The sequence below is a fragment of the Gobius niger genome, assembly GCF_951799975.1.
Source record: "Gobius niger genome assembly, chromosome: 18".
Taxonomy (NCBI): Eukaryota; Metazoa; Chordata; class Actinopteri; order Gobiiformes; family Gobiidae; genus Gobius; species Gobius niger.
Window position 1 is genome coordinate 844,433 of NC_136869.1, and position 26,654 is coordinate 871,086.

The 26,654-nt window shown below is 36.0% G+C and overlaps 1 protein-coding gene across 1 annotated transcript in view; it reads right to left on the reverse strand.

Moving 5' to 3' along the window:
• Positions 1 to 873: 873 nt before the first annotated feature.
• Positions 874 to 26,654, reverse strand: part of fars2 (phenylalanyl-tRNA synthetase 2, mitochondrial) — a 66,445-nt gene continuing 40,664 nt past the window's right edge. Inside the window, exons 8-10 of the mRNA XM_079576402.1 lie at positions 17,970 to 18,130; positions 11,973 to 12,127; positions 874 to 1,028 (exon numbers count right to left, since the gene is read on the reverse strand). Coding sequence (XP_079432528.1) covers positions 890 to 1,028; positions 11,973 to 12,127; positions 17,970 to 18,130 — 455 coding nt within the window. The 3' untranslated portion in view covers positions 874 to 889. The remainder of the gene's footprint in view (positions 1,029 to 11,972; positions 12,128 to 17,969; positions 18,131 to 26,654) is intronic.

Sequence of the window (26,654 nt, forward strand, 5' to 3'; positions counted from 1 at the left end):
ATTTATGTCACTTTTTTGTCTTTTTTTTCTCAATTTTTTTCTCAAATTTTTGTCATTTTTTCACAATTGTTTTTATCATTTTTTGTCATTTTTTTTTTTTTGTTGTCATTTTTTTGTCACATTTTTATCACATTTTTGTCATTTTTTTGTCAAGTTTTTGGTCGTTTTTTGTCAAATTTTTATCATTTTTTTCTTCATTTTTTTGTCAAATTTGTATCATTTTTTCGTCCATTTTTTTATCATTTTTTGTCAAATTTTTGTCAATTTTTTTTCATTTTTTTGTCAAATTTTTATCACATTTTTGTCATTTTTTTGTCATTTTTTGTCAAAAATTTTTACTTTTTTGTCCAATTTTTTATCATTTTTAGTCCAATTTTTTGTCATTGTTTTGTTACATTTTTGTCATTTTTTGGTCAATTTTATATCTTTTTTTTGTCCATTTTTTTGTTTTTTTTTGTCAAATTTTTGTACTTTTTTTGTCAATTTCTAATCATTTTTTGTCCAATTTTTGTCCAATTTTTTGTCATTGTTTTGTCAATTTTTTGTATTTTTTGGGTCAAATTTTTATCACATTTTTGTCCGTTTTTCGTCACATTTCCATCATTGTTTTCGTCTCAGTTTTGTCGCTATTTTCTCACCTTTTTCCCAGAAGCTTTTGGATTGGGGTAAAGCCAAACTGGAGAAAACGTGCTCGGTTCAGGCGGGAGTTAAGAGGTTAAGGAAACGCCCACAAACCCGGAGTCTTCAGACGCGTCTCCAGGTCCTCCGAGTCCGCAGTAGCATCTGTACTGCAGTAGTATCTGTACTGCAGTAGTATCTGTACTGCAGTAGTATTTGTACCGCAGTAGTATTGGTACCGCAGTAGTATTTGCACTGCAGTATTTGTACTTCAGTAGCGGCCGCGCACGCCCAGCTGGCTCTCGGCCGAGCGCTCGATCCGCTCGTGCGTCTGCCGGACCTCCTGCTGGGTCAGCGTTCGCTCCATGTGTCGGTAAACGATCCGGTAACACTCGCTGCTGCGCCCCGTCCTGGAACACACAGAAGCAAAACATCTGCATTCACGGCGCTCACAACCCGTCCTGGAACACACGGAACCAAAACATCTGTGGGACAAACATCTGCATTCACGGCACTCACAACCCGTCTTGGAACACACAGAACCAAAACATCTGTGGGACAAACATCTGCATTCACGGCGCTCACAACCCGTCCTGGAACACACAGAACCAAAACATCTGCATTCACGGCGCTCACAACCCGTCCTGGAACACACAGAACCAAAACATCTGCATTCACGGCGCTCACAACCCGTCCTGGAACACACAGAAGCAAAACATCTGCATTCACGGCGCTCACAACCCGTCCTGGAACACACAGAAGAACCAAAACATCTGCATTCACGGCGCTCACAACCCGTCCTGGAACACACAGAAGAACCAAAACATCTGCATTCACGTCGCTCACAACCCGTCCTGGAACACACGGAACCAAAACATCTGTGGGACAAACATCTGCATTCACGTCGCTCACAAACACACAGGTTTTCCTCCATTTTACCCACATTTAGTCCTCACTTTTCCCCCAAATAATGTCACTTTCCCCAGTTTTTCCAGCCCCCCCTCCTCCATTTCTTGCCCCAGTTTAACAGTTTTTCCTCCACATGTTTCCCAGATCTTCCCCCCACATGTCACTGGACCTCGATATTGTAAATGTGCAGGACAGATGTGAGTGAGAGGGTGAGCTGGGCCTGAAGACAAATCACCAAGAGTTCTGGTGCTGGAGGTCTAACCATTTTTTCATCATTTTTTCATCATTTTTTCATCATTTTTTCGTCATTTTTTTGGTCATTTTTTGTCCATTTTTTGTCCATTTTTTGTCCATTTTTTCCACTTTTTCATCATTTTTTCATAATTTTTTTGGTCATTTTTTGTCATTTTTTTTGTCAATTTTTTGTCAAATTTTTTGTCATTTTTTCATCATTTTTTCATAATTTTTTTGGTCATTTTTTCATCATTTTTTCATCATTTTTTCATCATTTTTTTGGTCATTTTTTGTCCATTTTTTGTCAATTTTTGCCACTTTTTCATCATTTTTTTGGTCATTTTTTGTCATTTTTTCATCATTTTTTCATCATTTTTTTTTATCATTTTTTCATCATTTTTTTGGTCATTTTTTCATCATTTTTTCATCATTTTTTCATCATTTTTTCATCAATTTTTTGTCCATTTTTTGTCAATTTTTTGTCCATTTTTTGTCAATTTTTTGGTCATTCCCGTCGCTCACAACCCGTCCTGGAACACACAGAAGAACCAAAACATCTGCATTCACGTCGCTCACAACCCGTCCTGGAACACACAGAAGCAATTTTTTGTCCTTTTTTGTTGCAATTTTTTCATCATTTTTTCATCATTTTTTCGTCATTTTTTTGTCATTTTTTTGGTCAATTTTTTGTCAAATTTTTTGTCATTTTTTCATCATTTTTTCATCATTTTTTTCATCATTTTTTGTCCATTTTTTGTCAATTTTTGCCACTTTTTCATCATTTTTTCATAATTTTTTTGGTCATTTTTTCATCATTTTTTCATCATTTTTTCATCATTTTTTCGTCATTTTTTTTGTCATTTTTTGTCCATTTTTTGTCCATTTTTGCCACTTTTTCATCATTTTTTCATAATTTTTTTGGTCATTTTTTGTCATTTTTTTTGTCAATTTTTTGTCAAATTTTTTGTCATTTTTTCATCATTTTTTTCATCATTTTTTTCATCATTTTTTGTCAATTTTTGCCACTTTTTCATCATTTTTTCATAATTTTTTTGGTCATTTTTTCATCATTTTTTCGTCATTTTTTTGGTCATTTTTTGTCCATTTTTTGTCAATTTTTGCCACTTTTTCATCATTTTTTCATCATTTTTTTGGTCATTTTTTGTCATTTTTTCATCATTTTTTCATCATTTTTTTATCATTTTTTCATCATTTTTTTGGTCATTTTTTCATCATTTTTTCATCATTTTTTCATCATTTTTTCATCAATTTTTTGTCCATTTTTTGTCAATTTTTTGTCCATTTTTTGTCCATTTTTTGGTCATTCCCGTCGCTCACAACCCGTCCTGGAACACACGGAACCAAAACATCTGTGGGACAAACATCTGCATTCACGTCGCTCACAAACACACAGGTTTTCCTCCATTTTACCCACATTTAGTCCTCACTTTTCCCCCAAATAATGTCACTTTCCCCAGTTTTTCCAGCCCCCCCTCCTCCATTTCTTGCCCCAGTTTAACAGTTTTTCCTCCACATGTTTCCCAGATCTTCCCCCCACATGTCACTGGACCTCGATATTGTAAATGTGCAGGACAGATGTGAGTGAGAGGGTGAGCTGGGCCTGAAGACAAATCACCAAGAGTTCTGGTGCTGGAGGTCTAACCATTTTTTCATCATTTTTTCATCATTTTTTCATCATTTTTTCGTCATTTTTTTGGTCATTTTTTGTCCATTTTTTGTCCATTTTTTGTCCATTTTTTCCACTTTTTCATCATTTTTTCATAATTTTTTTGGTCATTTTTTGTCATTTTTTTTGTCAATTTTTTGTCAAATTTTTTGTCATTTTTTCATCATTTTTTCATAATTTTTTTGGTCATTTTTTCATCATTTTTTCATCATTTTTTCATCATTTTTTTGGTCATTTTTTGTCCATTTTTTGTCAATTTTTGCCACTTTTTCATCATTTTTTTGGTCATTTTTTGTCATTTTTTCATCATTTTTTCATCATTTTTTTTTATCATTTTTTCATCATTTTTTTGGTCATTTTTTCATCATTTTTTCATCATTTTTTCATCATTTTTTCATCAATTTTTTGTCCATTTTTTGTCAATTTTTTGTCCATTTTTTGTCAATTTTTTGGTCATTCCCGTCGCTCACAACCCGTCCTGGAACACACAGAAGAACCAAAACATCTGCATTCACGTCGCTCACAACCCGTCCTGGAACACACAGAAGCAATTTTTTGTCCTTTTTTGTTGCAATTTTTTCATCATTTTTTCATCATTTTTTCGTCATTTTTTTGTCATTTTTTTGGTCAATTTTTTGTCAAATTTTTTGTCATTTTTTCATCATTTTTTCATCATTTTTTTCATCATTTTTTGTCCATTTTTTGTCAATTTTTGCCACTTTTTCATCATTTTTTCATAATTTTTTTGGTCATTTTTTCATCATTTTTTCATCATTTTTTCATCATTTTTTCGTCATTTTTTTTGTCATTTTTTGTCCATTTTTTGTCCATTTTTTGTCCATTTTTGCCACTTTTTCATCATTTTTTCATAATTTTTTTGGTCATTTTTTGTCATTTTTTTTGTCAATTTTTTGTCAAATTTTTTGTCATTTTTTCATCATTTTTTTCATCATTTTTTTCATCATTTTTTGTCAATTTTTGCCACTTTTTCATCATTTTTTCATAATTTTTTTGGTCATTTTTTCATCATTTTTTCGTCATTTTTTTGGTCATTTTTTGTCCATTTTTTGTCAATTTTTGCCACTTTTTCATCATTTTTTCATCATTTTTTTGGTCATTTTTTGTCATTTTTTCATCATTTTTTCATCATTTTTTTATCATTTTTTCATCATTTTTTTGGTCATTTTTTCATCATTTTTTCATCATTTTTTCATCATTTTTTCATCAATTTTTTGTCCATTTTTTGTCAATTTTTTGTCCATTTTTTGTCCATTTTTTGGTCATTCCCGTCGCTCACAACCCGTCCTGGAACACACGGAACCAAAACATCTGTGGGACAAACATCTGCATTCACGTCGCTCACAAACACACAGGTTTTCCTCCATTTTACCCACATTTAGTCCTCACTTTTCCCCCAAATAATGTCACTTTCCCCAGTTTTTCCAGCCCCCCCTCCTCCATTTCTTGCCCCAGTTTAACAGTTTTTCCTCCACATGTTTCCCAGATCTTCCCCCCACATGTCACTGGACCTCGATATTGTAAATGTGCAGGACAGATGTGAGTGAGAGGGTGAGCTGGGCCTGAAGACAAATCACCAAGAGTTCTGGTGCTGGAGGTCTAACCTAACAACATCAGGGGAGGAGACTGTATCAGAAAACCTTTTGGATAAACACCTTGGGAGCCGCCCCCCCGCCCCCCAGGGCTAAACCCCTTAACTCCCACCTGAACCGAGCACATGTTCTCCAGTTTGGCTTTACCCCAATCCAAAAGCTTCTGGAAAAAAGGTGAGAAAATAGCAACAAAACTGAGACGAAAACAAGGATGGAAATGTGACAAAAAGTGATGAAAAATGGATGAAAAAGTGGCAAAAATGTCACAAGAAATTGCCAAAAAACTGACGAAAAATGACCAAAAATTTGATTAAAAACAAACAAAAATATGATAAAATGACAAAAAATGACAAAAAAATGAAAAAAATGTGACAAAAAATGACAAAAAATGACAAAAAATGACAAAAAAATGACAAAAAAATGAAAAAAATGTGACAAAAAATGACAAAAAAAATTGATTAAAAATTGACGAAAAAATTACAAAAATTTGACAAAAAACGACAAAAATTGACAAAATGTTACAAAAAAAAGACAAAAAATGTATAAAAATTTGACCGAAAAATGACGAAAAAATGTCAAAAATGTGACAAAAAAACAAAAATATGATACAAATTTGACAAAAAAAATTACAAAAATGTGACAAAAAAATGACAAAAAAGCTACAAAATGAGTTAAATACCCAACAAAAAAATGATGTAAAAAAACCCTGATGCCGTGAGGAAAAAGATCCTCTCGGTGTTTTTAGAGTTTTCGCACATTTTTTGTCATTTTTTTGCCATTTTTTTGTCATTTTTTCCAATTTTTTTCCAAATTTTTTTTGTAAAATTTTTGTCACTTTTTTGTCATTTTTTCATCATTTTTTCCAAATTTTTCTAAATTTTTTGTCATTTTTTGGTGAAATTTTTGCCACTTTTTCATAATTTTTTCATAATTTTTTCTTCAATATTTAGGGTCTGTAGTGAAACATTTCCCTTTCGTTTCCTCCATCAACACGTCCTCAAGCAGCGCCACTAAAGCTCCGCCTTTCACAGCCATTCATCCATTCATCCATTACTGAATAATCGATAGTTTCAGCCCTAAAACATAAATACATTTAGCTGAATCTTGACATGGAAGACACGCTGAGTCAAACTTAAAGGGATGTTTCAGGATGTTTGACACAGGGCCTCATGTCCTCGTTATCCACAGTGTTGCTGATTTATGGAGATATTTGTTTTTGTAATTCATGCAGTTCTTATGTTTGAAGACACATGACCAACACTGACAAAAAAGTGACAAAAAATTGATGAAAAAATGACAAAAATTTGACAAAAAAATGAGAAAAATGACAAAAAAATGACAAAAAATTTGATAAAAAATTGACAAAAAAATTACGAAAAATGACAAAAAAATGACAAAAAATTGATTTAAAAAAATGGACGAAAAAATGACAAAAAATTGATAAAAAATGGACGAAAAAATGACAAAAAAATTACAAAAAAATGACAAAAATTGAAAAAGAAATGACAAAAATGTGACAAAAAATTACAAAAAAATTACAAAAAAAATGACGTGACCCCCGCCCGGGTCACACTGTGAGAAATCGGAACATTAGCCTACATAATTCTTAAAAAACAAAGAAAAAAACAAATGGCTAAAATAAAATTCATCAAATTATGAACATATAATGGCACTCTGGTAAAATAGCACACACAAGCCACAATAAAAAATTATAATATATGCTAAAAAAAGTATGTATATTTTATGTACATGATCTGGCGACCCCCCAAATTTGTCTCGCGACCCCCTTGGGGGTCCCGACCCCCAGGTTGAGAACCACTGGGCTAGTGCATGTCTATGGTATCAGCTAGCCTGCATTAAACACAGTGTGACCCGCTCCACAGAGCACCTGAGTCACTGATAACACCAGACTAACCATATACACGTCTGTGAATATAACTGACCTGCATCACATGAACGATCGCATTTTGAGGGACTATTTTCTCTCAGATCACTCCGCCGCCGCGTCGCTTATACAACACGAAGCTGATGCTGCTCAAACATAAGGTGTTTTAAATGATTCTCTGGACACAGACTCTGAGCCGTGGGTTGGTCCGACCTCTCGCCGCTGTCAGACACAAACGCAGACGGATGGTGTCGCCTTTTGCTGAAGCTTCATTTCTGGGCCGTCGGAGTTTGAGCCGGACACTCCCCAAAGGCCAGTCAGCCGTTTGTGTTCAGCAGATCCACACACAGAAGCTCCGGCCGGGGAGAAGGTCAGCAGAGCGAGGCCTGACCTTCTGGAATGACCAGCGCACTGCAGCAAACGCCACAGCAGGAACTCACGCAGTCACAGCGTTAGCCATTATTAATGATCCTTCACATTTACCTCCATTTACTCCCATGTGTTTGTCCATTTTTTATGTTTTTGCCCCAACTTTTTCCTCAAATTTTTAACTAATTATTTACCCAATTTATAAACTTTTCTCCATTTTCTCCAGTTCAGCTTTACCCAAATCCTGTAGGCCAGTGTAACGCCTCATTTGAAAGCTAAGATCTACAAAGCTCATCTAAATGGATCTTTTTCCTCACGTCATCAGATTTTTTTTCCATCATTTTTTGGGGGGGTTTCAACTCATTTTTGTAACTTTTTTGTCAAATAGTAAATTTTTTGTCAATTTTTGTCACATTTGTCCTTTTGTTGTCAAATTTGTGTCAATTTTTTGCCACTTTTTCATAATTTTTTCTAAATTTTTCATCAATTTTTCATCCATTTTTTGTGACATTTTTGCCACTTTTTCGAAATGTTTCGTCAATTTTTTTCCCTTTTTTTGTCAATTTTTTGTCTAAGTTTTCTCACTTTTTTCATCATTTTTTGTCCGTTTTTTGTCACATTTTTGTCATTTTTTCATAATTTTTTGGTCAATTTTTTGTCACATTTTTCATAATTGTTTCTAAATTTTTCATCAATTTTTTGTCATTTTTTTGTCACATTTTAGTCATTTTTTCATAGTTTTTTTCATCATTTTTTCTCAAAAAAAAATCTTTTTTTTGTCATTTTTTCATAATTTTTTTGTCACATTTTTGTCACATTTTTGTCACATTTTTTCCACATTTTCATCATTTTTTCAAATTTTTCATACATTTTTTCATAATTTTTTTGTCAAATTTTTGAGGTGAGTGAACTGAGTGGAAGGGACTCTGGTTCTTACTTAGAGTGAGTGAACTGAGTGGAAGGGACTCTGGTTCTTACTTGGGGTGAGTGAACTGAGAGGAAGAGACTCTGGTTCTTACTTGGGGTGAGTGAACTGAGAGGAAGAGACTCTGGTTCTTACTTGGGGTGAGTGAACTGAGAGGAAGAGACTCTGGTTCTTACTTGGGGTGAGTGAACTGAGAGGAAGAGACTCTGGTTCTTACTTGTGGTGAGTGAACTGAGAGGAGGAGACTCTGGTTCTTACTTGTGGTGAGTGAACTGAGAGGAAGAGACTCTGGTTCTTACTTGGGGTGAGTGAACTGAGAGGAAGAGACTCTGGTTCTTACTTGGGGTGAGTGAACTGAGAGGAAGAGACTCTGGTTCTTACTTGTGGTGAGTGAACTGAGAGGAAGAGACTCTGGTTCTTACTTAGAGTGAGTGAACTGAGAGGAAGAGACTCTGGTTCTTACTTGGGGTGAGTGAACTGAGAGGAAGAGACTCTGGTTCTTACTTAGAGTGAGTGAACTGAGAGGAAGGGACTCTGGTTCTTACTTGTGGTGAGTGAACTGAGAGGAAGAGACTCTGGTTCTTACTTGGGGTGAGTGAACTTTTACACATTTTGTTCCTATTTTTGCCCCAACTTTTTCCTCTAATTTTTTAGGTCAGTGTAACGCCTCATTTGAAAGCTAAGACCTACAAAACTCATCTAAATGGATCTTTTTCCTCACGTCATCACATTTTTTTTCCATCACTTTTTGGGGGGTTTTCAACTCGTTTTTGTAACTTTTTTGTACATTTTTTGTCAAATAGTATTTTTTTTGTCACTTTTTGTCACATTTGTCCTTTTGTTGTCAAATTTTTGTCAAATTTTTGCCACTTTTTCATCATTTTTTCTAATTTTTTTAGTCATTTTTGTTTTTTTTTTGGTCATTTTTTTGTCACATTTTTGCCACTTTTTTTAAATCATTTTTTCTAATTTTTGCCACTTTTTTCATAATTTTTTCATCATTTTTTCGTCATTGTTTTTTGTCATTTTTAGTCATTTTTTGTCAATTTTTTGCCACTTTTTCATATTTTTTTCTAATTTTGTTGTCAATTTTGTGTTATTTTTTTGTCATATTTTTGTCATATTTTTGTCACATTTTTGCCACTTTTTCTTAATTTTTTCTTAATTTTTTCATAATTTTTTCTTATTTTTTTATCAATTTTTTGTCATTTTTTGCCACTTTTTAAAATCATTTTATCATACTTTTTTCATAATTTTTTGGTCATTTTTTTGGTCATTTTTAGTCCTTTTTTGTCATATTTTTGTCAATTTTTTGTCACTTTTTTCTATTTTTTTAGTCAATTTTTTTAGTCAATTTTTTGTCAAATTTTTGCCACTTTTTCATAATTTTTTCATCATCTTTTATTTTTTTTTTGTCAATTGTTTGTCATTTTTTTTGTCAAATTTTTGCCACCTGAGAGGAAGGGACTCTGGGTCTTACTTGTGGTGAGTGAACTGAGAGGAAGAGACTGGTTCTTACTTGTGGTGAGTGAACTGAGAGGAAGAGACTCTGGTTCTTACTTGTGGTGAGTGAACTGAGAGGAAGAGACTCTGGTTCTTACTTGTGGTGAGTGAACTTTTACACATTTTTTTCCTATTTTTGCCCAAACTTTTTCCTCTTATTTTTTTAGGCCAGTGTAACGCCTCATTTGAAAGCTAAGATCTACAAAACTCATCTAAAAGGATCTTTTTCCTCACGTCATCACATTTTCTTTCCATCATTTTTTGGGGGGTTTTCAACTCGTTTTTGTAACTTTTTTGTAATTTTTTTGTCAAATAGTAATTTTTTTTTCACTTTTTGTCACATTTGTCCTTTAGTTGTCAAATTTTTGCCACTTTTTCTTCATTTTTTCAATTTTTTTTGTAATTTTTAGTCATTTTTTGTAATTTTTTTGTCAAATTTTTGCCACTTTTTCATCATTTTTTCTAATTTTTTCTAAATTTTTTGTCATTTTTTTGTCAATTTTTTCAATTTTTTTTTCACATTTTTGCCACTTTTTCATCATTTTCTCAAATTTTTTCGTCAATTTTTTCGTCATTTTTTTGTCATTTTTTTTGTCAATTTTAAGTCATTTTTTTGTCAAATTTTTGCCACTTTTTCATAATTTTTTCATAATTTTTTCTAATTTTTTTGGGGTCATTTTTAGTTATTTTTTGTAATTTTTTTGTCAATTTTTTGTCACATTTTTTCTAAATTTTTTGTCCGTTTTTTGTCTAAGTTTCCTCACTTTTTTGTCACATTTTCTGGTTTTCTGGTTCTTACTTGGGGTGAGTGAACTGAGTGGAAGAGACTCTGGTTCTTACTTAGAGTGAGTGAACTGAGAGGAAGAGACTCTGGTTCTTACTTGTAGTGAGTGAACTGAGTGGAAGAGACTCTGGTTCTTACTTGTAGTGAGTGAACTGAGTGGAAGGGACTCTGGTTCTTACTTGGGGTGAGTGAACTGAGTGGAAGAGACTCTGGTTCTTACTTGGGGTGAGTGAACTGAGTGGAAGAGACTCTGGTTCTTACTTGGGGTGAGTGAACTGAGAGGAAGAGACTCTGGTTCTTACTTGAGGTGAGTGAACTGAGTGGAAGAGACTCTGGTTCTTACTTGGGGTGAGTGAACTGAGAGGAAGAGACTCTGGTTCTTACTTGTGGTGAGTGAACTGAGAGGAAGAGACTCTGGTTCTTACTTGGGGTGAGTGAACTGAGAGGAAGAGACTCTGGTTCTTACTTGTGGTGAGTGAACTGAGAGGAAGAGACTCTGGTTCTTACTTGTGGTGAGTGAACTGAGAGGAAGAGACTCTGGTTCTTACTTGGGGTGAGTGAACTGAGAGGAAGAGACTCTGGTTCTTACTTGTGGTGAGTGAACTGAGAGGAAGAGACTCTGGTTCTTACTTGGGGTGAGTGAACTTTCACACATTTTTTTCCTATTTTTGCCCCAACTTTTTCCTCTAATTTTTTAGGCCAGTGTAACGCCTCATTTGAAAGCTAAGATCTACAAAACTCATCTAAATGGATCTTTTTCCTCACATCATCACATTTTTTTTCCATCACTTTTTGGGGGGTTTTCAACTCATTTTTGTAAATTCTTTGTACATTTTTTGTCAAATAGTAAATTTTTTGTCAGTTTTTGTCACATTTTTATATTTTTTTCTAATTTTTTTGTCAATTTTTAGTTATTTTTTTGTCATTTTTTTGTCATATTTTTGTCACATTTTTGCCACTTTTTCATCATTTTTTCTATTTTTTAAGTCAATTTTTTGTCAATTTTTTGCCACTTTTTCATATTTTTTTTCGAAATGTTTTGGAAATTTTTTGTAATTTTTTTGTCACATTTTTGTCACATTTTTGCCACTTTTTCATAATTTTTTCATTATTTTTTCTTATTTTTTTAAATAAATGTTTTGTCATTTTTTGTCATTTTTAGTCCTTTTTTGACATTTTTTTGTTATTTTTTTTGTCATATTTTTGTCAAATTTTTTCCACTTTTTCCTAATTTTTTCATCATCTTTTCTCATTTTTTTGTCAATTTTTTGTCATTTTTTTTGTCAAATTTTTGCCACCTGAGAGGAAGGGACTCTGGTTCTTACTTAGAGTGAGTGAACTGAGTGGAAGGGACTCTGGTTCTTACTTGTAGTGAGTGAACTGAGTGGAAGGGACTCTGGTTCTTACTTGGGGTGAGTGAACTGAGTGGAAGGGACTCTGGTTCTTACTTGGGGTGAGTGAACTGGTCCACCCTGGTCACCTGCTCCACCAGGTCTCCTCCGACTGATCGCACCAGGTCGTAGAAGTCGTTCTGGGAGAAGTTCCCGGACTCCGGCAGCCAGAAGGAGATGTCGTTATGAAGCGGCGGGAATTTACTCAGAGGCTGCGGAGAAACAGAGGTCAGAGGTCAGAGGTCAGAGGTCAGAGGTCAACAGGAAGCAGGAAGACTGTTACATTTACAGAAATCAGATAAATGAGTTCTCAGACAGGCCGGGCGATACTAAAATATGTGTCAGCGAGAACCAGGAAACAGAAGAAAAATGTGGGAATAATCTGGGGGGAAACTTTGGGAAGAAATAGGGATTAAATTAACAAAAATAAATAAGAAGTGGGGGAAATAAAGTAAAATGAATTGTGAAAATGAGGGGAACAATGTAAAAACTAAAAATATGTTAGGGATGCACCGATACCACTTTTGTTGTTGTTATTTTTTGTCATTTTTCATATTTTTTTTGTCAAATTTTTGTTAGTTTTTTGTCAAATTTGTCTCACTTTTTTGTCAGATTTCTGCCACTTTTTCATAATTTTTTCTAAATTTTTCGTAAATTTTTTGTCGTTTTTTTGTCTAAGTTTTCTTTTGTCTAGGTAAAATGAATTGTGAAAATGAGGGGAAAAATGCAAAAAAAAAAAAAAAGTCATAATTTTTTGTCAAATTTTTCTCACTTTTTTCTCACATTTTTGTTACATTTTCATATTTTTTTCTAAATTTTTCGACAATTTTTAGTCATTTTTTGGTGATTTTTTTGTGAAATTTTTGCCACTTTTTCATCATTTTTTCTAAATTATTCGTACATTTTTTGTCCGTTTTTTGTCTAAGTAAAATGAATTGTGAAAATGAGGGGAAAAATGCAAAAAACAAAAAAAAAAAATTTCTCACTTTTTTGTCACATTTTTGCTACTTTTTCATATTTTTTTCTAAATTTTTTGACAATTTTTAGTCATTTTTGGGTCAAATTTTTGTGACATTTTTTGCCACTTTTTCATCATTTTTTCAAATTTTTTCGGAAATATTTAGTCCTTTTTTGTCTAAGTAAAATGAATTGTGAAAATGAAGGGAAATATGCAAAAACTAAAACTAATAGGTAGGGAGGCACCGATACCACTTTTTCTAAAACCGATACGAGTACTTTGATTTAAGTACTCGCCGATACCGAATACGATACGAGTACAAGGCATTTTCTTCAACATTCTTACTTTTTCACAGCAGATTGGTTTGTAATTAGTAAATTTACTCATGTTCCTTAAGTAAAGTCGGCGACACATTTAAGAGCCGTTATATTAGAATTGTTTATTTTTATGTCTCTGTCCATCACAGACAGAAAAGTCCATGTCCTAAAGCTCCTCAATGCCTGAGCTTTATTCATTTATGTGTTTTTATGTAACAATAGTATTGAGATGTTCCTTAAATGGTCTCTTTTCGTCTTTACTTCAGCTCCTGTAGATTTTCTCGTGTGTTTGTAGTAACTTAACGAGTAGCTACAGCGTTTTCATTGTTCTGCTGCAGCTCATTTTCCCTCAATATAAACATGCTGTATGTCTTTAATCTGGATTTTCTGAGGACGTTTTAGTCGCTGGGTTAGTTTTTCAGATGAATAAACCCCTGGGCTTAAAACGGCGTCAGAATGGCCAAAACTGTTAGCCGCGAGTTAGCATCGTTAGCCTGTATGTTGTAAACACTGCAGCGAGTTAGCATCGTTAGCCTGTATGTTGTAAACACTGCAGCGAGTTAGCATCGTTAGCATCGTTAGCCTGTATGTTGTAAACACTGCAGACGCTGCAGCGAGTTAGCGACGTTAGCCTGTATGTTGTAAACACTGCAGACGTTTAGCTCTGGTTAAATCCAGCTCAGACTCTGGTTTAGAGGCACAGTCTGTGATAAAGTCAGCTCTATGTGGATTATTGTGTTTACACTAAACTATTCTACAGTTTGTTGCTTCTTCTCTCCTCAGTGAGAGCTCATGAATGAGTACGAGTATGTGGTATCGGCCCGATACCCGATACTGGTGTGGAACAACAAAAAAGTTGTATGAATAAATTGTTAAAAACTGGAGGTTAAAGTGTTTTTTGTCAAATTTTTGCCACTTTTTCATCATTTTTTCTAATTTTTTCGTCCATTTTTTTGTCATTTTTTTTGTAAATTTTTTGTCAAATTTTTCAATTTTTTGTCAATTTTTTTGTCAATTTTTTCGTCATTTTTTGTCAATTTTTTATCAAATTTTTGCCATATTTTTGCCACTTTTTCATCACTTTTTCTAAATTTTTCTGCCTTTCTGAGCAACAAAGTGATGTAAATGCAGATGTAAAGGCAGATGTAAATGCAGATGTTTGCTGAGATACTGAGAGATTCAGAGTTTCCTTCTGAAAGTCTTTCCTTCATGAAGCGTTTGTGGCTGAAACAGAGACGATGGATCTGAGCCTGAAGCAGCTGTGACTCTGGGACTGTTCCTCAAATAAACACTGAGCTCCAGAGGGACCGGGGCCAGAGCGGGGCCAGAGCGGGGCCAGAGCGGGGCCAGAGCGGGGCCAGGCCGGGGCCAGAGCGGGGCCAGACCGGACGACTGCTCCGCTCCTGCCCAGGGTCAGTGCTCGGCTCTGGGGGAGGCTCCGGGCAGCGCCCCCTTTTAACTCTCTGATCTCTGTGGGTCAGCGGGAAACGAGGCGTGAAGAGGCAGGTGAGAGACTTCCCTCAGCGGCAGCTTTTACACCTGACTCTACTGTCCTGAGGATCAAATAAAGGAACAAACAGCTTTTACACCTGACTCTACTTTCCTGAGGATCAAATAAAGGAACAGCTTTTACACCTGACTCTACTTTCCTGAGGATCAAATAAAGGAACAGCTTTTACACCTGACTCTACTTTCCTGAGGATCAAATAAAGGAACAAACAGCTTTTACACCTGACTCTACTGTCCTGAGGATCAAATAAAGGAACAGCTTTTACACCTGACTCTACTTTCCTGAGGATCAAATAAAGGAATAAACAGCTTTTACACCTGACTTTACTGTCCTGAGGATCAAATAAAGGAATAAACAGCTTTTACACCTGACTTTACTGTCCTGAGGATCAAATAAAGGAACAGCTTTTACACCTGACTTTACTGTCCTGAGGATCAAATAAAGGAATAAACAGCTTTTACACCTGACTCTACTGTCCTGAGGATCAAATAAAGGAACAGCTTTTACACCTGACTTTACTGTCCTGAGGATCAAATAAAGGAATAAACAGCTTTTACACCTGACTCTACTGTCCTGAGGATCAAATAAAGGAACAAACAGCTTTTACACCTGACTCTACTTTCCTGAGGATCAAATAAAGGAATAAACAGCTTTTACACCTGACTCTACTTTCCTGAGGATCAAATAAAGGAACAAACAGCTTTTACACCTGACTTTACTTTCCTGAGGATCAAATAAAGGAACAAACAGCTTTTACACCTGACTCTACTGTCCTGAGGATCAAATAAAGGAACAAACAGCTTTTACACCTGACTCTACTTTCCTGAGGATCAAATAAAGGAATAAACAGCTTTTACACCTGACTCTACTTTCCCGAGGATCAAATAAAGGAATAAACAGCTTTTACACCTGACTCTACTTTCCTGAGGATCAAATAAAGGAACAGCTTTTACACCTGACTCTACTTTCCTGAGGATCAAATAAAGGAATAAACAGCTTTTACACCTGACTCTACTTTCCTGAGGATCAAATAAAGGAACAGCTTTGAGCCTAAAACGACCTTTTATTTACCATTTGGGGAAATAAATAGGAACAAAAATAGGGATAAAATGAGGGGAAAGTGGGTTTTAGGTCAATATTGGCTCTTGCAAATGTTCAAAGAGTTAAATAATGTGGAACAGATGATCCCAAAGTGAAGAATGCGCCTCCTGTGATGACCTTTAACCTCTGAACACTGGGCGCATTGTCTCCAGTTTGGCTTTACCTGATTTAAACTCTTAACTCCCGCTATAATGTTCAGCTTTCCCCAAATCTGAAAGCTTCTTGACTGGAGAGTTCAGCTCATCTGTGAGCGAGACTGCGGCGTTTTCACGGTGACACTTTCTTTGCTCTGTTTATGTCACGTTTTTGTTGCATTTTTCCAGCTTTTTGTTGGGTTTTAGAAGCTTTTTTGACCATTTTTTTCTGCTTTTTTAACAATTTTTTTCTGCTTTTTTGACAATTTTTTTCTGCTTTTTTGACCATTTTTTTGACTCATTTTTTTTTGCTTTTTTGACCATTTTTTTCTGCTTTTTTGACTATTTTTTTCTGCTTTTTTACTCGTTTTTTCTGCTTTTTTGACCATTTTTTTCTGCTTTTTTGACCATTTTTTTCTGCTTTTTTGAAAAAAAAATTCTGATTTTTTTGACTCATTTTTTTCTGATTTTTTAACTCGTTTTTTCTGCTTTTTTGACTTGTTTTTTTCAGGTTTTTTTCACCAGTTTTTGCCCCTTTCTTGTAAGTTCTATGGCGTTTTTGTAACTTTTTTGCTTGTTTACATCTCGTTTGCATTTCTATTTTGGCGCTTATTTTCCAGAAGCTTTTAGATTTGGGTAAAGCCAAACTGGAGAAAACATGCTCGGCTCAGGTGGGAGTTAAGAGGTTAATTCATGCTTTTAAAAACAGAGGATTTGTAAAATGGCTGACGGGTAAAATGGCGTCGGCCGAGACTTCCTGACCGTCTCTCGTGTTGGAGTTTCTTCCTCTCACTCTGCTCTGAGCGGACCATCTAACTCCGCCCCTTTCCACTGAGTCTCCATGGAGACGGCCGTCAGTCACAGCAGAGGCAGGAAGACGATAAAACTAAGACACTTTTAAAACTCCACGGTTAAAAAGAGGTTTTACTTTTGAGAGCGACGAGGAAGATCTAAAACAGGAATAATAAAGGGTTAAGTTTTCTTAAAGGGACGGGCCGGTGTTTGTCCAGACTCAGATCTGTTCTTACCTGAGCTTAGACGAGTTGATGTGTACCTGTCTGGTCTGTGTGTGTGCGCTCAGTCACACAAAACGACCAAAAATGTTGTTTGCATTTGGCCTCTCCCAGTGTATTCCTATGGCTATGTCATTTTTTTCTCACTTTTTTGTAAATTTTTTGTAAATTTGTCTTTTTTTGTCATTTTTTTGTCTTTTCTTTGTATTTTTTGTGTGAATTTTTTGTAAATTTCTTTGTCTTTTTTTGTCATTTTTTTTCTCACTTTTTGTCAAATGTTTTGTCATTTTTTTGTAAATTTTGTTGTAATTTTTTGTCTTTTTTTTGGTCCATTTTTTGGTGAATTTTTTGTCATTTTTTCTCACTTTTTGTCAATTTTTTGGTCATTTTTTTCTGCCTTTTTTGTCGATTTTTTTGGTCATTTTTGGTCATTTTGTTGTAATTGTTTTGTGCATTTTTTGCCATGGTCTGTGTGCTGAGGGAGCAGCCATGTTCCAATGGCTCCAAACAGAGCTCTTCCACAGCACACAGACCAGACAGGTACGGATCAACTCGTCTAATCTCAGCAAGAACAGATCTCAGCCTGTTCCTTTAAGGGGCGGGACTGAAGCTGCTCATTAATATTCAGTATGAATATTCATGAGCAGGACTCAGCGCACTTTCCTTTATATGAACCCATGAAAGAAGTGACAAAAAGCAATGAAAGTGAGACAGAAAAGTGATAAAAACGGGGCCAAAAAACGCGCTGGGTGAGGGCGGGGTCTGAGTCTCACCTTGAAGCTGATTGGCCGGTGCAGGTCTCCGCCCCTGAACTGTTTGAGGAGGCGCTAGGTGAGGGCGGGGTCTGAGTCTCACCTTGAAGCTGATTGGCCGGTGCAGGTCTCCGCCCCCTGAACTGTTTGAGGAAGCGCTGGGTGAGGGCGGAGTCTGAGTCTCACCTTGAAGCTGATTGGCCGGTGCAGGTCTCCGCCCCCTGAACTGTTTGAGGAAGCGCTGGGTGAGGGCGGGGTCTGAGTCTCACCTTGAAGCTGATTGGCCGGTGCAGGTCTCCGCCCCTGAACTGTTTGAGGAAGCGCTCGTCGCGGCTCCAGAACAGTCGAATGTCCGGGATGTGGAACAGAACCATGGCCAGACGCTCCAGGCCCAATCCGAACGCCCAGCCCAGCTTATGCCCCGCCCCCGCTGCAACACAGCCAATCAGAGACAGGACGTCAGCGCTCACATGCAAATGCACAAGATCCAGTTCATCAAACGTGAGGAAGAAAAGAATAAAAAAGACAGAAACAGGTCAAACTGAGGAGAAGGTGTGTATGAACCTCTGACCCCCCGCCTGAACCAAACTGTCCTCTGTGGCTGTTATAGAGGCCTGTGTAGAACCTCATTTGAAAGCTAAGACCCACAGAACTGATCTTTTTCCTCGCGTGTTGCTGTGTTGTGTCACCTTTTGTATGTTTTTTTTTTCCTTCAATTTGGTAAATTTTGGTCACTTTTTTGTTGAATTTTTGTTGAATTTTTGTAACTTTTTTGTTGAATTTTTGTCATTTTTTTGTTGATTTTTTGTTGAATTTTTGTTGATTTTTGTTGAATTTTTGTCACATTTTTGTTGAATTTTTGTCACTTTTTGTTGAATTTTTGTCATTTTTTTGTTGAATTTTTGTCACTTTTTGTTGAATTTTTGTCACATTTTTGTTGAATTTTGTTGATTTTTTGTTGAATTTTTGTCACATTTTTGTTGATTTTTTGTTGAATTTTTGTCACATTTTTGTTGATTTTTTGTCATTTTTTTGTTGAATTTTTATCACATTTTTGTTGATTTTTTGTCATTTTTTTGTTGAATTTTTATCACTTTTTGTTGAATTTTTGTTGATTTTTTGTCACATTTTTGTTGAATTTTTGTCACATTTTTGTTGAATTTTTGTCATTTTTTTGTTGAATTTTTGTTGATTTTTTGTTGATTTTTTGTCACATTTTTGTTGAATTTTTGTCACATTTTTGTTGAATTTTTGTCATTTTTTTGTTGAATTTTTGTCATTTTTTGTTGAATTTTTGTCACTTTTTTGTTGAATTTTTGTCACTTTTTGTTTAATTTTTGTCACTTTTTTGTTGAATTTTTGTCGCATTTTTGTTGAATTTTTGTCACTTTTTTGTTGAATTTTTGTCATTTTTTAGTTGAATTTTTGTCACATTTTTGTTGAATTTTTGACACTTTTTGTTGAATTCACATCCTTGTTTTCTTCTCATTTTTTGTGGCTGTTTTGGTGCTTTCTGAAGCTTTTAGATTCGGGTAAAGCCAAACTGGAGGAAATGCTCTCGGTTCAGGTGGGAGTTAAGAGGTTAAACACTAGTCCGGACGACTGCGTTAGAGCTGCTGCTCTCACTCGTCCAGGTCAGAGCGGCTCCTGTGGGGTTTATGCAAATGAGGTGAGTGATGTCATCCACTACAGACAGGTGCTGCGCTCTGATTGGTCGACAGGAGGGGCTTGGCTCGGCGCCTCGATGCAGCGGCGCCTCACACCCCCCCCTCCCTCACACTCCCCCTCCCTCCCCCCCCTCCCTCACACTCCCCCCCCTCACACACTCCCCCCCTCCTCCTCACACTCCCCCTCCCTCACACTCCCCCCTCCATCTCTCTCCCACTCTGACATTTACTCCACTCTCTCCATCTTTTTCTTTCTCCTCTCCCTCACATACATCTGTGAGCGCCGGCCTTTACGTTCTGGCCCTGAACACACCGCGACATGAGTAACACACATGTGTGAGCGCCGGCCTTTACGCCTCAGCCTGAACGCCCCGGCCCTGAACGCAAAAAATAATACAAATGTGACAAAAAATAAAAAAAGTGAAGAAAAAAACTATTAAATATGTGACAAAAAAACAATAAAAAATGTGACAAAAAATAATAAAAATGTGACAAAAAAACAATAAAAATGTGAAAAAAACCCAATAAAAAATATGACAAAAAATAATAAAAATGTGAAAAAAAACCAATAAAAAATATGAAAAAAATAAAATTAAAAATGTGAAAAAAATATTAAAAATGTGACAAAAAATGATGAAAATGTGACAAAAAAAACAATAAAAAATGTGACAGAAAAACAATAAAAAATGTGAAAAAAACCACAATAAAAAATGTGAAAAAATAAAAAATTTGACAAAAAATAATAAAAATGTGACAAAAAAACAAAAAAAAATGTGACCAAAATAATAAAAAAGTGACATGAGTAACACACATCTGTGAGCGCCGGCCTTTACGTCCCGGCCCTGAACGCAGCGTGACATGAGTAACACACATCTGTGAGCGCCGGTCTTTAGACGTTTTCACAAATAACCAGATCCAAAATCTTCAAACCTGGCGCTGAAGTGTTGAGATTTAGTCACTGAAAACACGGTGACTTTCTGCAGAGAAGGCGTGACTGTGATGAGAGGGCTGAAGGAGAGAAGAGGTGAGAGAGGGAAACTCAAGCTCCAGGTGTTTCTCTGGGGTCTGCAGATGTTGTCACCGATCGTGTTGCGAGGCCCCCCCACCCCCCCTCGCGCCCACACATCTGCCGGCCTTAAATGCCACAGATGAGGCGTTCGGGGACAGAGCTGCTCACGCTGCTATCACCACAGTGAATCAGCCGTGATGCATTCAAGGCCCCGCAGAACAGTACAAACGACAGCTGCCCACGACCGGGAGGGAGAGGACAGTCAGCGAGCAGGAGGAGGGGGGGGAGGAGGAAGACGGGGAGGAGGAAGAGGGGGGGGGGGGGGAGGCCTGTAAAGTGTGGAGTCTTGGATGTTTGACACAGGGCCTCATGTCCTCGTTATCCAGAGTGTTGCTGATTTACGGAGATATATTTCTTTGTAATTCATGCAGTTCTTATGTTTGAAGAGTTCCGTGGCGCTAGGCTAGTGCTAGGCTAGTGCATGTCTATGGTATCAGCTAGCCTGCATTAAAAACAGTGTGACCCGCTCCACAGAGCACCTGAGGCAAATCACTGATAACACCAGACTAACCATATACATGTCTGTGAATATAACTGACCTGCATCACATGAACGATCACATTTTGAGGGACTATTTTCTCTCAGATCACTCCGCCGCCGCGTAGCTTATACAACCACGAAGCTGATGCTGCTCAAATATAAGGTGTTTTAAATGATTCTATGGACAAAGGCATTTATATGGTTAGTCTGGTGTTGGGACAAGGATGGAAATGTGACAAAAAAGTGATGAAAAATTTATGAAAAAGTGGCAAAAATGTCACAAGAAATTGACAAAAAATGACCAAAAAATGACACAAAAATGACAAAAAATGACAAAAAAATGACAAAAAATGACAAAAAAATGACAAAAATGTGACAAAAAATTGATAAAAATGTGGAAAAAAAATGACAAAAATGTGACAAAAAATGAAAAAAAAATGACAAAAAAATGACAAAAAAATGACAAAAAATGACAAAAAAATGACAAAAAAATGACAGAAAATGACAAAAAATGACGAAAAAATGACGAAAAAATGACGAAAAATGACAAAAAATTACACAAAAATTACACAAAAATGACAAAAAATGACAAAAAATGACAAAAAAATGACAAAAATGTGGAAAAAAATTGATAAAAATGTGGAAAAAAAATGACAAAAATGTGACAAAAATGTGACAAAAAATGACAAAAAAATGACAAAAAAATGACAGAAAATGACAAAAAATGACGAAAAAATGACGAAAAAATGACGAAAAATGACAAAAAATGACAAAAAAAATGACAAAAAATGACAAAAAAATGACAAAAAATTACACAAAAATTACACAAAAATGACAAAAAATGACAAAAAATGACAAAAAATGACACAAAAATTACACAAAAATGACCAAAAAAAATGACTAAAAAATGACAAAAAATGACCAAAAAAAATGACTAAAAAATGACAAAAATTGACAAAAATTGACAAAAAATGGACAAAAAAATGACAAAAAAATTGACAAAAATGTGAAAAAAAAAGTTCTATAAATGAGTTGAACACCCAACAAAAAACTGATGGAAAAAAATAATCTGATGCCGTGAGGAAAAAGCTCCTCTCGGTTCAGGCGGGAGTTAAGAGGTTAAATGACTCTATGGACACAGACGTTTATATGGTTAGTCTGGTGTTATAAGTGATTTGCCTCAGGTGCTCTGTGGAGCGGGTCACACTGTTTCTAATGCAAGCTAGCTGATACCATAGACATGCACTAGCCTCGCACTAGCCTAGCGCCACAAAACTCTTCAAACATAAGAACTGCATGAATTACAAAAAAAATGAATGAAAACGGCCCTTTAGTCTAGTTAAGTCTCTTTGTCTGCTGTGTGTTTCTCCCACAAAGGAAATGACCATATTTGGATTAAACCCTTTCGTGCTACACGTGGATACCAAACCTGTGAGAGTCACTTCCTGGATAAATCTCAGAGAATAAAACTGGCAAAGAGAGTTTGGTCTCTGCTTCACGTGGATCCGGTCCAGAGAAGGTCGCAGGTTAAAGGTCACAGGTTAAAGGACCGGTGTCTGGTTCGCCCCTCCCACAGGAACTGGATCGTTACAGTCTGCGAGCGAGGTCTACGACTGGACCGGGGACAGTCAGTGCATCACGACGCCAAGACTTCCCTCTGATCTATTTTTATCCGCTCTCTTTAATATTTATAACTCATCAGAGCGGCTCGGGCTGAGGCTCCGGCAGAACTACAGGGGAACGTTTCGCACGATTTAGGTCGACTCAGGAAAACTGAAGAAGAAGAACATGCTTTCCACGCGCTGTCGTCCAAATATGGTCGTTTCCTCTGTGGGGGAACCGCCCAATCGCAGCGCAGACGCTTTGAAATCTAATATATATGAATCGACTCAAGCCTCTGCTCTGTGTGAGTGTCAGCCGGGACACTTGACATGTGCTCTACACGGCCTCATCACGAGCCGCCCCCCCCTGACCCCCCCCCCCGTGACCCTGTGGTCCTGACCCCCCCCCGTGACCCCGTGGTCCTGACCCTGTCGCCACGGTGACGGCTCCATCACGTCGACATCGGGGATTCACTGAGGCCGAGGCCAGAAACAAGACGCTGATGTAGGAGATCTGTGACTGTGAATCTACCCCAGTCCTTAAGGATCTGTACTTCAGAGAATAAAGATCTGTACTTCAGAGTTTAAGGATCTGTACTTCAGAGTTTAAAGATCTGTACTTCAGAGTTTAAGGATCTGTACTTCAGAGTTTAAGGATCTGTACTTCAGAGAATAAAGGATATGTACTTCAGAGTATAAGGATCTGTACTTCAGAGTTTAAGGATCTGTACTTCAGAGTTTAAGGATCTGTACTTCAGAGTTTAAGGATCTGTACTTCAGAGTTTAAGGATCTGTACTTCAGTGTTTAAGGATCTGTACTTCAGCGTTTAAGGATCTGTACTTCAGTGTTTAAGGATCTATACTTTAGTTTAAGGATCTATACTTTAGTTTAAGGATCTGTACTTTAGAGTTTAAGGATCTGTACTTCAGAGTTTAAGGATCTGTACTTCAGAGTTTTAAGGATCTGTACTTCAGAGTTTAAGGAACTGTACTTCAGAGTTTAAGGATCTGTACTTCAGAGTTTAAAGATAATTTCAGAGTTTAAGGATCTGTACTTCAGAGTTTAAGGATCTGTACTTTAGAGTTTAAGGATCTGTACTTCAGAGTTTAAGGATCTGTACTTCAAAGTTTAAGGATCTGCACTTCAGAGTTTAAGGATCTGTACTTCAGAGTTTAAGGATCTGTACTTCAGAGTTCAAGGATTTGTACTTCAGAGTTTAAGGATCTGTACTTCAAAGTTTAAGGATCTGCACTTCAGAGTTTAAGGATCTGCACTTCAGAGTTTAAGGATCTGTACTTCAGAGTTTAAGGATCTGTACTTCAAAGTTTAAGGATCTGCACTTCAGAGTTTAAGCATCTGTACTTTAGAGTTTAAGGATCTGTACTTCAGAGTTCAAGGATTTGTACTTAAGAGTTTAAAGATCTGTACTTTAGAGTTTAAGGATCTGTACTTCAGAATTTAAGGATCTGTACTTCAGAGTTGAAGGATCTGTACTTCAGAATTTAAGGATCTGTACTTCAGAGTTTAAGGATCTGTACTTCAGAGTTTAAGGATCTGTACTTCAGTGTTTAAGGATCTGTACTTCAGAGTTTAAGGATCTGTACTTTAAAGTTTAAGGATCTGTACTTCAAAGTTTAAGGATCTGTACTTCAAAGTTTAAGGATCTGTACTTCAAAGTTTAAGGATCTGTACTTCAGAGTTTAAGGATCTGTACTTCAGAGTTTAAAAATCTGTACTTCAGAGTTAAGGATCTGTACTTCAAAGTTTAAGGATCTGCACTTCAGAGTTTAAGGATCTGAACTCCAGAGTTTAAGGATCTGTACTTCAGTGTTTAAGGATCTGTACTTCAGAGTTTAAGCATCTGTACTTTAGAGTTTAAGGATCTGTACTTCAGAGTTCAAGGATTTGTACTTAAGAGTTTAAAGATCTGTACTTTAGAGTTTAAGGATCTGTACTTCAGAATTTAAGGATCTGTACTTCAGAGTTGAAGGATCTGTACTTCAGAATTTAAGGATCTGTACTTCAGAGTTTAAGGATCTGTACTTCAGAGTTTAAGGATCTGTACTCCAGAGTTTAAGGTTCTGTACTTTAGCGTTAAAGGATCTGTACTTCAGAGTTTAAGGATCTGTACTTTAAAGTTTAAGGATCTGTACTTCAAAGTTTAAGGATCTGTACTTCAAAGTTTAAGGATCTGTACTTCAAAGTTTAAGGATCTGTACTTCAGAGTTTAAGGATCTGTACTTCAGAGTTTAAAAATCTGTACTTCAGAGTTTAAGGATCTGTACTTCAAAGTTTAAGGATCTGTACTTTAGAGTTTAGGGATCTGTACTTCAGAGTTTAAGGATATGTACTTCAGAGTTTAAGGATCTGTACTTTAGAGTTTAAGGATCTGTACTTTAGAGTTTAAGGATCTGTACTTTAGAGTTTAAGGATCTGTACTTCAGAATTTAAGGATCTGTACTTCAGAGTTTAAGGATCTGTACTCCAGAGTTTAAGGATCTGTACTTCAGAGTTTGAAGATCTGTACGTCAGAATTTAAGGATCTGTACTTCAGAGTTTAAGGATCTGTACTTCAGAGTTTAAGGATCTGTACTTCAGAGTTTAAGGATCTGTACTTCAGAGTTTAAGGATCTGTACTTCAGAGTTTAAGGACCTGTACTTCAGAGTTTAAGGATCTGTACTTCAGAGTTTAAGGATCTGCACTTCAGAGAATAAAGGATCTGTACTTCAGAGTTTAAGGACCTGTACTTTAGAGTTTAAGGATCTGTACTTCAGAGTTTAAGGATCTGTACTTCAGAGTTTAAGGATCTGTACTTCAGAGTTTAAGGATCTGTACTTCAGAGTTTAAGGATCTGCACTTCAGAGTTAAGGATCTATACTTCAGAGTTTAAGGATCTGTACTTCAGAGTTTAAGGATCTGTACAAGGATCTGTACTTCAGAGTTTAAGGATCTGTACTTCAAAGTTTAAGGATCTGTACTTCAGAGTTTAAGGATCTGTACTTCAGAGTTTAAGGATCTGTACTTCAGAGTTTAAGGATCTGTACTTCAGAGTTTAAGGATCTGTACTTCAAAGTTTAAGGATCTGTACTTAAGAGTTTACGGATCTGTACTATAGAGTTTAAGGATCTGTACTTCAGAGTTTAAGGATCTGTACTTCACAGTTTAAGGATCAGTACTTCAAAGTTTAAGGATCTGTACTTCAGAGTTTAAGGATCTGTAGTTCAGAGTTTAAGGATCTGTACTTCAGAGTTTACGGATCTGTACTTCAGTGTTTAAGGATCTGTACTTCAGAGTTTAAGGATCTGTACTCCAGAGTTTAAGGATCTGCACTTCAGAGTTTAAAGATCTGTACTTTAGAGTTTAAGGATCTGTACTTCAGAGAATAAAGGATCTGTACTTCAGAGTTTAAGGATCTGTACTTCAGAGTTTAAGGATCTGTACTTTAGCGTTTAAGGATCTGTACTTCAGAGTTTAAGGATCTGTACTTCAGAGTTTAAGGATCTGTACTTCAGAGTTTAAGGATCTGTACTTCAGAGTTTAAGGATCTGCACTTCAGAGTTTAAGGATCTGTACTCCAGAGTTTAAGGATCTGTACTTTAGCGTTTAAGGATCTGTACTTCAGAGTTTAAGGATCTGTACTTCAAAGTTTAAGGATCTGTACTTCAGAGTTTAAGGATCTGTACTTCAGAGTTTAAAAATCTGTACTTCAGAGTTTAAGGATCTGTACTTCAAAGTTTAAGGATCTGTACTTTAGAGTTTAGGGATCTGTACTTCAGAGTTTAAGGATATGTACTTCAGAGTTTAAGGATCTGTACTTTAGAGTTTAAGGATCTGTACTTTAGAGTTTAAGGATCTGTACTTTAGAGTTTAAGGATCTGTACTTCAGAATTTAAGGATCTGTACTTCAGAGTTTAAGGATCTGTACTCCAGAGTTTAAGGATCTGTACTTCAGAGTTTGAAGATCTGTACGTCAGAATTTAAGGATCTGTACTTCAGAGTTTAAGGATCTGTACTTCAGAGTTTAAGGATCTGTACTTCAGAGTTTAAGGATCTGTACTTCAGAGTTTAAGGATCTGTACTTCAGAGTTTAAGGACCTGTACTTCAGAGTTTAAGGATCTGTACTTCAGAGTTTAA